The sequence below is a fragment of the Ursus arctos genome, unplaced genomic scaffold, assembly GCF_023065955.2.
Source record: "Ursus arctos isolate Adak ecotype North America unplaced genomic scaffold, UrsArc2.0 scaffold_18, whole genome shotgun sequence".
NCBI lineage: Eukaryota > Metazoa > Chordata > Mammalia > Carnivora > Ursidae > Ursus > Ursus arctos.
The window spans coordinates 27,336,923-27,349,422 of record NW_026622852.1 but is presented as its reverse complement, the minus strand read 5'-3'; the positions used below and the strand labels follow the sequence as shown (position 1 = coordinate 27,349,422).

Here is a 12,500-nt window from a genome sequence, read left to right as displayed (position 1 = left end):
AGATCCAAAGGCCATAGTCCTGTCCTCCCTTGTCAGGGTTTTTCTGTGGCGGGTCATCACACCTGTGCACCTGGACACCAGGTCTGTTCAAACCACAGTTTTGGACAGTCTTCCACCTGCACACCATTCTGGTAAACAGTCACGGTATTATTTCTTTTGAGGAATACTGGGAGGAATTTTCTCTCCAAACTAAAGGCTTTGAAATTATTTTAAAACAAAGCTTCCTTCATAAAGTTTTTTAAGCTTTCATTTTTCCTCAGTGAAAAAAAAAAAAAAGAATTCAATTGTATTCCAGAGGACATTGCTACTAATTCCCCCCTACATTCTAAAAATGCCACTGAGAGCACCATATATAATGATATACCTATATCTTTTATGTGTTAAAAAAAACTATGTCATGTACCCAACAGACTCCCAATCCATTGGGTAATTCCTTAATTAGGCAGATTTTTGAAACATGTATTATGTACACAACAGACCGGAACGTCTCCTTTGGAGCATTTTCTAGTCTATCGGGTGATTACATCATTAAGCCACACATGCTACGTAGAAAAAAATCCTTATGAAAATTCATGAAAAAATGTACAGCACATCATTAGCATGCAGCAGACGTGTATGCTTTTGATATTTTCTCTGGTAAAAAAAAAAACTACATGAAATAATTAGTCCAGGTCATGAAAACATGAGAAAGGTACTAGACACTGGTGAAAATGAAAATTGCAAAAAATTGCATCTCTCATGGTTTAGCTGAGAGTAATTTGCTTTATTGGAAAATGGATTCTAAAACAGTGTTCATTTGAGCTATAGCAGAATAAAGAGTGTTGCTTTATTGATTTGATATTTCCTATACACACCAAACTCTTCCTCCCTACTCCTCTTTCGGATACTTCTAAGTTTTACAAACCAATGGACTGAAGGTTGCAAATGACCAGTGGTAAGACCATTAATTATTCAAGGCCTCCTGGTACTGTTTGTATATGTATATCTTCATTTTATGTAACCAAGAGTATAAGGGGTTGCATGAGTGTATCTCTTTTTATTAAGTTGAGACTACACTAAAGTAATATGAAGAGAGGTAAACTGTTGGTATTGACCCCCAACAGTGAAAAGATTATATGTTCACAACATTAAGCACTAGGCAAAAATCTCAAAGATGATATATTTGAAGACTAAATGAACCACAGGTTTTATTAAAAGAAGCTATTAAACTTATTAATTTGACTTTTCTTTTTGTAAACGAGATTCCACCCTACATCCCCGCCCCCCAAAAAAACCCAACAACAAAAAAAGAAAACCTCAGTAAGCACAGAACAATGAACATATGCAAGACAGTAGGATCACAGTAATTCACTCCCTGAATGCTCCAAATCTTCATGGCTTAAAAAGCATCCCAATTTTCTCCAAAGGTAGTGGCATTTATTCACTGGGCCATAGCTAATTTTACATGGAATGCAAAAATGTTAGTTTAAGTTTAATTTACCACCCTATTTAAATATTTCCAATGTAGCTCTCAAACTGCAGAGCTATCCCTCTATTTTAATTTTAAAGTAAGTTAGCAAAGGCTTCCTTCTTAATCCCCAGAGACTACCTACATAGTGACACAAACGCACAAATTTATGACAGCAACATAAATGCTCTTCTGAAGTAATGTGCAACATTAAGTGAAAATCGTTTCCTGGAAAGATATTATAGGTATCTATATTTTATTTGCCATCTTAAACATATCTGGGTCTTTATGGCCTTATTTTAAAAATGTATTTCCTTTTTATATTTCCTGGTGCAAATGGACTGCATAAATAAGCAATGTGCTATGAGGCTTCAGACCAGCCGATAAAACCTTTCAATTTTCATGCCAGCTTCTTCTTTTGTAATTCAAATCCGCCTGGAAACTGGCAGCTCTGAAAACTGAAACAAGCACTGCCACAAATACCTTGTAATGCTATCGACCTTGTCTGCCCATGCAGTGAGAAAGGGGGATGCGTATGTGTCTGCAGCCATCCAGATAACACAACTCATTTTGGGGGGGGGGGTTGGGGTGGGGATAACAGAAGCCAGCCCCAGACTGTGCACCAAAAGCAGTCATTACCAGGCGCGCTGGAGAATAAGTCTCTTCAAAATACACAGTGCATTTAAAAACCACATATGAGGCTGAGCCACTGCTGTCATTACCAATTTTAATTTAGCTCCTTCAGTTTGCCAGCCAGATAAACTCTTTAGTGCTGTTTTTTAATCTATTTGCCACATTTTATGTTTAAGATTATAGTAATATGGACAGGAGAAGGAATCACTTTTAGGGGAAATAAAGAAATAGATCCGCTTATCAGCGCCCATCAGAAAGTTCATTAATCAGCCAGGCTTTGTGCCCTCTAAATTGAAAGGTTAAATAATCCTCTCAGGAATATTTCTCGGCCCCTCCGCCAATTGTCCGGAGAGGAGCTGCCATTCATAGCACGCGGGATCGGTGACAGGGTATCTTACCACTGTTTGGACCCCAAACAATGATGGACAAATGGCCTGGTTTACAAAGAACCTTTTAGTACATGGATGGAAAAGGACCACAAGCTTTGAAGCAGGGTGGAGGGATAAGGAGGGAATGAAGACAGGATGTGGGGGGAAGGGACAGAAAAGAATACGTACATGTGTGAACCCTTGGATATTTTATCTGAATATTTACTGGGGTGGACTATAAAACATAGAAACCACATTAATATACATCTTCCAACTGTATGAAGTGCTTAACATATTCAAATTTGCTTAAATATTTTGCATACAACTGTATAGAAACCATCACTGAAAATTTGTAGAATAACAGAGCTGTGGCTCTATTATATTTATTAGCTAAAACACAGAGGATTCAAATAAACACCAAGATTTTCATTTTTACTATAACTCCACATGACTTACAACACAGAGCGTTCCCCCTCCCGATGTAACCGTGCTTATTCGCCTGAAATGGTCTTAACCAACAGTCACAAAGGCAGGGAATTCCACAGCTGTAAGGGCCTGTCTAAAGAGGGGAGAGAAATGCTTTTTTTGCTTTTACAATACGCCTTATCTTAGCTCCTGCTTGTCTTAAAATAAAGAACAAACATGGACTAGGAATGCTCTTTGAAAGAATACAAATCACAGGCAGTGAGAAAATGCTTAATTTTGTGTTGCCTTTTTTTTTTTTGCTGTGCCTCTAAGAGAATACAAGTGGAAATCTGTTAAGAGTGACCAGGCTCTTACACCTCAGCATCTTGCTGTGAAATCAGGCTGGTTTCTGGCATCAGTCATGTGAAGGCATGAAGCAGTTTCAGCTGAAGTACAAAAAAACTGATACGCTATTTTGTTTCCTTCCTCATCTGATTAACATAAATCCTCTACCCCTAGCAGAAGGTATTATAATTGGTATATGTGTATGTGTGTGTGTAAGAATTATTAAATTTCATATTATTCTCAAGATTTATGTAATCTCATTTGCTTATGACAGATAACTATATTCAGATGACACTGAAGTTACCATTTAAGAACTGAATGTTTATAACATATATTAATTATATTTTTCAAATGATACCATTGTATCTTTATATGGTACATATATTACACAGTCATTTTCATTAGGATAAGAAGTAGCCTAAATATTTTTGTGATCTACTTCTTAAATGTCTTTACAATATTTTTAGGCAAACCAAATGAAGGAAATAATCTAAATTTGCTATATTTAAAAGTTACCTACATTTCTAGAAAAGACACAGATAAAAAATAAGAAAATAAAAAGTGAGGTAAATATTTTTGTTAACAAAAGACAGTGCTTGTGAGTATTTTAATTTCAGTTAACTTTAAGAAGGAAACATTTTTAGGAGACGGAAAGTAACAAGGTCATTATGAATCTCCTCATCTCAGGCAAATAACAGTCTGATAATGTGAGTCTGGGCTATTAGTCCAGAGGCCATTTCTACAGGTGTGAAGCATGTATGGACTTGCTTTACTGGAGCTCACAGAGTGTTGAATACGAGCTATGTGCTAGGTATTGTGCCAAGTACTTTACATTTATTATCTCATTGCATACTTAAAACAAGAAAGTACCATCCCCATTTTTCAGATGAAGAAACCAACGATCTTAGAAGCCAAATATTTTAACTAGGTTTGACCATCTAAGCAAATTAAAAAGCCAGAATTTGACCCAATGTCTGATCCCAAAGCTGGCATTCTTTTCTCTACAATGACAAAAAAAATTCCCCAGTAATTCCCTCATAAATAAGTCTGCTGCTCCAAATCAATTTTATAGCATGTTTTTAAAGGACTTCAGTAAAATGAGGAAATATGGCATAGTTATAAATAAAGAAAACAGGAAAGATCCAAGAAAGACGAAATTGAGATTTTACTATATAAACAAAGCTAATGAACAATCCAAAATTTAGTTCCCCTAACTGAAAAGAAATGTGGGGATAATCCACAAATGCATGTAAAGAACCATATTTATGTAAAATTGGTATTTATAGACATGGGTACATTAGAAAGTTATAAAGATGACTTTGTAATCCATCTAAATAGATTTGGCTTCATGTGACTTTTGAAAAAAGGAATGAAAATAATGTGGTACCTTTATTACCAACTGATTCATACACATGAATTCTTTTTACAAAGCTGATATGAATTTCTGAACATTCCCATGGAAAAATTCTTATTTTGCAATGTGATCTACCAGTGTATTGGCACATCAATTAAGGCAAAAGTCTATTTTAATTCCAAAGATATCTAAAAAAATTTTTTTGGTTAAATGGTTTCTAAATATGTAGCATTTTTCTTCATATAATATTTTTGATATTTCAAAAAAACCCAAGGATATTAGTTTTGGATGACCATTGCTGAGTTCAAAATAGCTGAAAGAAAATTTTACTACAAATGTACAAAACTAGTAACTATCATGACTTTCTTGTATGTGGGGATCAAATGAATTTCAAGTCTAAAATCTGATTGATTTTATCAATAATTCATTAACTTTTAGTCATTTAAGAGATTTTGCTTTTAAAATTTTTAAATTTAATTCAATTTAAGATTACTAATACAGTTTATTCCATAACAGAAAATATAACACTAGTTCAGAGAGATTGTTCATGTCAACAAGTCAAGGGGTTCTTTCAGGAGTCTTTCCCTGCAGATTATTCAAATGATTGACCAAGACCCTTAAAGGTTATGGTTGATCATGACTGTGAGTAACTAAGTGATTCCTAAATACTTAAGACCTGTTAGGAATTACTGTAATCTACCATGTCATTTACATGCATGACTACTAAAAGGAATGTTTAATACAAATATCATTGGTCCAGTATACTTTATCTACTTTTATTCTTGCACTGAAATGTCCAGAGAAGATTACGACAAACTCAATCAGCTGGAATATATTTATTTAAGGAATGGCATGAATGACCTGTTCAAAATACATATGAAAAATAATCACTTAAAAATGCTAAAATTATCCTACATAATACTTCTATTCTCTTTATGTGTGACTAACATGACAAAGAATAGGCATCATTCAACGTTTCAGGTTTTTAAACTATAATTTATTATATAATTTAGTGTTAAATTGGATTTTGACCATTGTCAGGCTACCTGTTTATATTCATTTTTGTTACAATAGGAGCCCTACTTAAAAGTGTAGAGTTGTAAGTAAAAAAACAACGTAGTTTTATTTGCGATTATATGAATAATGTATGTGTTTCTTAAGGAGAAGAAAGGAAAGACTTTAAAAATGTTATATATTAAAATTATAAATATTTAGAAATAGAATTTAATTGCCACAGAATGTAAGTATTAAGAAGAAATTGCCCCTATAATGACTATAATTCCTTTGTAAGTAAAGGTGAACGTACCTAGGGAACAGGAAAGGGCAGTAAAAAGTTCAAATGTAATCTGCATCCTTTTATCATCCTCAGGAGAAACCTTTGCCAACAGAAAAGAAAAAGTCCATAACAAGTATTCTTTTAAGTTTTTAAAACAGAAGTAAAACTTGAAGCCCATATAGTAAATATGTAAGTCCTAAATGTAGCGGTGTTTGCCCCCAGCTACTAAGAGGCAGACAAAAAGGCACAGGGACTTTTTTCTCAAATAAAAAAAGCTGTTTATAGTAGAGCTTCAGGTTCAATTAATTTATTACTTAACAACATGTGCTACCTAAAAAATGCCACGATGATGGGTGACTAGGACATATCTTCAGATATTTAGAAGACGGCAAAAACACAACTGCATCTAGGCCAAAACATAATTTATAATGAATCGTTTATAAATCGTGTGAATGCTGCATACTTTTCATTGCTTGATTATCTGAAACACTTAACTTAAAAGAGAATTAATGTCATAAAGCACTTGATATTATTTAAATATCTTAACACAAGAGAAAAAACCTACTCAAAATATGCCATATTGATTTCTCATTTAAAACAAATTATTTTTTGCATAAAAATACTGAAAGTCAAATAAGCTGGAAATTCTCTCTGAAGGGGATGACACCTCAGTATTTCTTAGAAAAGAAGAACATATGAAGGCTCTCCTATGTGTGTCAATAAATAATAAATAATATCCAAATCTAAGTTTTATTCTACTCCCATTCATTAATAAGTTTGTGTACATACAATGTCTAAATTTCTGAGGAAACACTGTGAGAGGAAAAATAACATGTGCATTTATAATCCACAATGTTCACTTTTTTCCTCTTCCTTTCACAGAAGCTTTAGAAAATTGCTTTTTGATGATTTGGCAAATTGTATTTATTTTTAAATGAATCTCATTTATTGAGATTGATAATTCCAGGTTTCATTTGCTCTGAAATTGCATTTTCCAATTGCTTCCAATGATAAGTTCTAGAAAAATGTGGTCCAACATGCCAGTGAAATAAAGATTAAAAAAAAAAAACAACAAACTCAGTTGACCTACTCTGTAAATGTAGTAATTACATTTTATACTAAATTCTAAATATGATGAGATTGAAGTAAAAAAAGTGCTAGAAAAATGTTGACACTAAATACTTTAAGAACAAGGTGAGTACTTAAATAAATACAAAGTATTCACATAAATTTTCCATCTGAAAAATATTTTAAAATTTGTCACTGTCCAAATGTATTTTCTATCTCTGTTATATATGGAGTATTAGAAAATAGTCATCAGTGCTCATTCAGAAATTCTTTTTATTCAGACACTAAGTAACTTGAAACATAAAGCGTTCTGACTTATTTTGTAGTACTACAATGGGAAGACAGCCTTGAGGTACTACAAAATAGTTGTGTGCCTTCTGAATCATCAGAGCGTGATTACACTCACCTCAGCAGTATTTCAGTATTAAGGGCATTTTTAATGAAAACTAAATCTCTGAAAATTTGACAGAGAGGTAATATCTCAATAGCAACATTTAACCCATCAAAACATTGAAACAGCAATACCAGATCTTGAGGGGGAAAAATCCCGACAATGGAAACAAAGAGTATTCCTGGTTCTTGAGGAAGTCGGCAAAGTGAACTAACTACCAAAATAAGAGCTTCCAAGATGAATTTGTCAAGTGTTAGTTTATGATGATCTGTATGCCAGGCCTCAAGATATGGTACCAAAGGAAAGTTGATTTAAATTTTCCAAAACAGAGTGAGGCCTAGTTCTCACTCTATTCTGGAGTTATTTAACACTTTAAAATACAGTATGCAACCAGTTCTATTTTCTCAAACACACAGATGGAAAAGGACCTATCACTTGATATCTACTGTGGATGGGGTTCTTGTGGGTTTTGCAGTTCTGCTTATGTAGCCAAAGAGCTCTCAAAAAAAGATTCAGGATTCCCAACATATATTCAATTAAGAGAGAAAGAGGTATTCGCCACCCCCTCTCCCCCCAAGAAAAGATTCTGGCTTGGCCCTGGCTGATTTCTGGAAACTTTTAATTTTTCATTTTAAGTTATTTTTAAAAATCCACTTCAGTGTTAGGCAGTTAGAAAACTGTTACCAATCCTATCTTGTATCACAATTCCAGGATAAAGACTTTTGGATACCTTTAGCCTCACAACAAAATTCCACTTTGTTATTCCTCTCTCTTGGACTACAAAGCATAGCTCTAGAGTTGAATTTAAATCTGTTCACATTTAGGGTTACCTACTGTGTGGTATGGCATAAGATGCTTTAGAGTAACATTCTCATTTAGTGTAAAACCCTCATTTCCGTACTGTGAAAACCCAGAAAACACATTTCTAAATTGATGTTTCCACGTAAGAAGAGAAAATGGAGGAGCAAAATGAAACGAAATTGTTAATTATGGTCCATAAGATACACTCTGGCATTCAACTAGTTCAGGTAAGACATTATTACTACCAAACTCTGGTCACCAGGTTTTTCCTAGGCTAGAAAGGAAGTGCAAAGAAATCCTACTCCTCCCCATTTCCCTGACAGCAAGTATTTTACTTTTTGAAGCGTGAATTCTAGGCATTCCAAACACTATATATAAAGAAACATTTAAAAGGTATTTCTTACAAAAAGGTTACATTTGCTTCCTAAACTTTTAGTTAAAAAGGTAGTAGGTTGTAACATATTTTAACAATGCACACAAAGAAATCTAGGCGCAAAATTAAACATAAAAGATGTATTGTCCTTTTTGATTCTTAACACACACAGCCCTCAAATAGCAAACTCCTAGTTACTTTTTAAAAAGTAAGTAGATTAAAAACAAGATTAACAAAATGTCCAAAGCATGTCAAATTATAGCCTCTACTAGTTAAAAATTCTGTTGGTTGTAAAACTCTGTTGGTGGCCATTTTGGCCTAGGATTTTTAATATAAATGAGACTAGAAATGACAGGGAATGGGGGAAGGGACTTTCCTTCTTGAATAGTTAAAGAGGGAAAATTTTATCTAAAATGAGTTATCTGAAAGATGAAAAAGAATATTCAAAGTCCGGCTTTACCAAAATCTGAAAATATAACAGAAATTAAAATACAAGAAGAGTGCTATAGTATTGAAGATTTAAAAAACTTCACAAACATTTCTGAAGGAGTAAATACATCAACTATTTGGCGAAATTATTTAATTGCTAAATAAAAATCATATATTTTTCTTTTTCCCATGCAGGGTTCCAAAGTGATCATCTAAAGTCATTAAATTATATGACATAATTTTATAGTCATTAAAATATACCAAGAAAAATGACATAAATTAGTTGTTATAATATGCACACATAATATACATATATATCTATATGGATATATATGCAGTATCTTTTTATTAAGAGTTTTATTGGCATGTACCCTTTAGAATGATGGTCTTAGTTATTTTTAATGTAGTGAAATCCAGTCAAGTTTGGTTAAAAAGCTGTTCTATTTCAGGTTCTATTCCAAGTTGTTAAGGAGGCTTTATTTTTATCTCATTTAATTGCTGAAAAGAGTGAACATTTCCCTTCTTTAATTTTTTTCTTACTTTATTTATTTATTTTTTAAATATTTTATTTATTTATTTGACAGAGATAGAGACAGCCAGCGAGAGAGGGAACACAAGCAGGGGGAGTGGGAGAGGAAGAAGCAGGCTCCCAGCGGAAGAGCCTGACGTGGGGCTCGATCCCAGAACTCTGGGTTCACGCCCTGAGCCGAAGGCAGACGCTTAACGACTGAGCCACCCAGGCGCCCTGAAATTTTCTTCTTACTTTAGAATGTGTTTTAATAAATTTTTTATTTGGAACATTTTGCAAGTCCACTTATACCAATCAAATTCACCATCTTTCTAGTGTATTTGAGAAATAATGCCCTATTTAACCTACAGACTTTTTTTTTTTTAAAGAAAGAAAACAATTCCTAAATAGACCTTATAGTTGCTAAACTTTAGGCTATGTAAATGGCCTTCTAGTCTTACTGATAAAAAGCAGATAAAAACAACTGAAAAGTTCTCAAATGTAAACATTTCCAAACCGGATATACTAATCAACTTATTCCCCCAAAAGCACAGTTCATTTTGGGTAAGAAATAGACACTTTTTGGATTAAAAAAAAGAAATCAATCAATGATTAAATGCAGAAATTTCCAGAGTTTTAAGAAGACCGGTTTAAAGGAATATACAGTGGCAATTCTAACCTAGGCTTCATTACTTGGTCATTGCTGAGTGATGCCATATTCACATGTGAGGGCTACTATAAGTCAATAGATGGCAGTCCATCGCCTAGTAAAAGGGCTGAAGATGATGAAACTCACCATGCATCTTGCTTTTATTCAAGATTAAATATTGCTTAATTACACACATTTGGATTTGCCTATAAACATAATTAATTGCCTATTTTATTTAGATGGATTGATACATATATACATGTTTATAAATATACTAGTTTACCATTTATATTTGCATAGTAAAGTAATTCTAAATTACTAAGTATTAAACTTGACAATTAGAAATTGTGTTACCTACAATATTATTTTGAAAAATTAATCAGAATTCCAGGTTGAGAACAATGGGTTTTTAAGAATGATTTTGTTATACCTATAAATAGAATATACTGTAACTCCCCAAAAGGTAAATTCATTGTTTTCATTTGTTTTTTCCCAACTATTCTTTTCACAATGTTTTTCAAAAGCTATACTATCAAACAAACCTTCAAATATTTCTGTTATACCAAACACCAATTTCTATCCTTCTATGACACTTATATAATAGAATATAGGTGCAAATAATGAAAAGAGTGGCTTTAGAGTAGCACTTGTCACACTTCAAGTTCTCAAGGTTGGAATTCTCTAACTTAGGGAAAAGGGAAAAGAAATGCAATTGTCAAATCCACTAGACTATTACTTAATAAAAATACTGATGAAGAAAACTGCTATATAGTTACAAAAAGTGATGATGATATAAAAATATACTGGATCTCAATCAAGTTTAGGCTATAAGGATTTCACTGGAGTATGTTAGGACAAAAACAATTGCTACATAAGTATAAACATGATATATCCATGAGTTACAGCTGTAACATATGTGTGTTAACTATACATAAGAGTGTGTGTATGTTGGTATAACACTAAATATTTTAACAAAACCCAATTCGGGACTGAAGGATAGTTGAGGAATTACAGCTTTCTACTGAGAATCTTTACATAAATTAAACAGTGAAAACAGAATATGAGAACACATTCTTCATGAAAACATATTATTCCTTGCATCTTGGGCCTGTGATAGACATACCGGTAGATTAAGTCACTTGGTTTATTTTTTATTTCTACAAGAGGAGAGCAATAAGAGGACACGTTTTTGTAAGACTTCGTCCTTTCTATTTTTACTACCTGTCTTCCTATAACCAAAACTTTTTTGAAATGTTAACCTTAAGGAACAGCTTTTATTACATTGTTATAACTATCTAACTCTAAGAATAATTTTTATTGTTGTGTCTTGCTAAGTGTAGCACATTTAGTATATTAAAAAATGACTACTAGGGCTATGGTGAATTGTTGAAATTATTTAAGCTGAATGTTAAAAACTAACTAACTTCATAATACTGAGTACTAGCCAACTGATTTCATAGTAAATTATGTTTTCTACTTCTACTTAGCCTAAATTCACAATAAAAGGAAACCAGATAATTCAATAACTTGAATGGTATTAAGCAGATGTTTATACACTTTGAATAAGTCAAGAGGAGCTTAAGGATATGACAGTTGAATTGTTCTATATGAAAGATACACTGAGCTTTTTTTAGTTTCATTAAAAAGTATGTGCAAAAATTTCAATAAAGCCAGAAAAATGATTATGGAAGATATTATGGACTGTATGCTTATGGACTGTAGATAATACAATACTTTAAAGACACTGGGTTACTGTTATTTTTTTATGGCTCCTAGCATACTTTTCCCCTTTAATTTAATGAATGTAGTCTAGGAAGACTGAGATACCATGATGTAATCATTAAATGATGTGAGTAATAAAAAAGCAATCAAAATCTTTCCAGAACAGGAAGATAGAGAATAGACTGGTGGGCAGGGGAGAAGAGAAAAAGTATATTATTGCTTTCTCAGTGCAAAAACTCTTCAGATGTTTATTATCTTCCAGGAGAAGATGCTTGTCTATATTTTATGGTCAGCAGTTCAGAGAAGGATAAATAGGCTAGGTCTTGGGGAAAATAAAAAAGGTGTTTCTACTCACCGTTAGGTGATACTGCCTCCAGATTTCTGGGCAAGCCTGGAAAATAAAAATATTGATCAGCTGGGAGCATGAAACAAGGTACTTTACAGCCTGTTGGTTTTGGCATAACCCAGCATCCACCGGTGTCGGTCACAGGAAAATAAGAAGCTTAACAGAAAGGGTCTGCATTTCAGCTTCAAAAACCTGGCTAGACAGTTTAATTGAATTTTACACTGGTTTAACACACTCCCTGCCATTGTCAGAAAGCCAGTAACAAAGTTTTCTCTCTCTTTTTTTCTTTTCAGGTTAGAAGTTTTGGGGCACTAAGATGTGATTAAGAGCCATAACTCAGTTAAACTGATAAATGAACAGCAGTGGTCAAAATCAATAAGACTCA

The 12,500-nt window shown here is 33.2% G+C and overlaps 1 protein-coding gene across 2 annotated transcripts in view; it reads right to left on the bottom strand.

Annotated features, from left to right (window-relative positions):
- ZCCHC7 (zinc finger CCHC-type containing 7) overlaps nt 1–12,500 on the bottom strand; it is a 241,827-nt gene that overhangs the window by 17,046 nt on the left and 212,281 nt on the right. For both annotated transcript variants that reach the window (XM_026506221.4, XM_026506220.4), the window contains exon 6: nt 12,125–12,160. In XM_026506221.4, the coding sequence (XP_026362006.1) occupies nt 12,125–12,160 (36 nt within the window). The remainder of the gene's footprint in view (nt 1–12,124; nt 12,161–12,500) is intronic.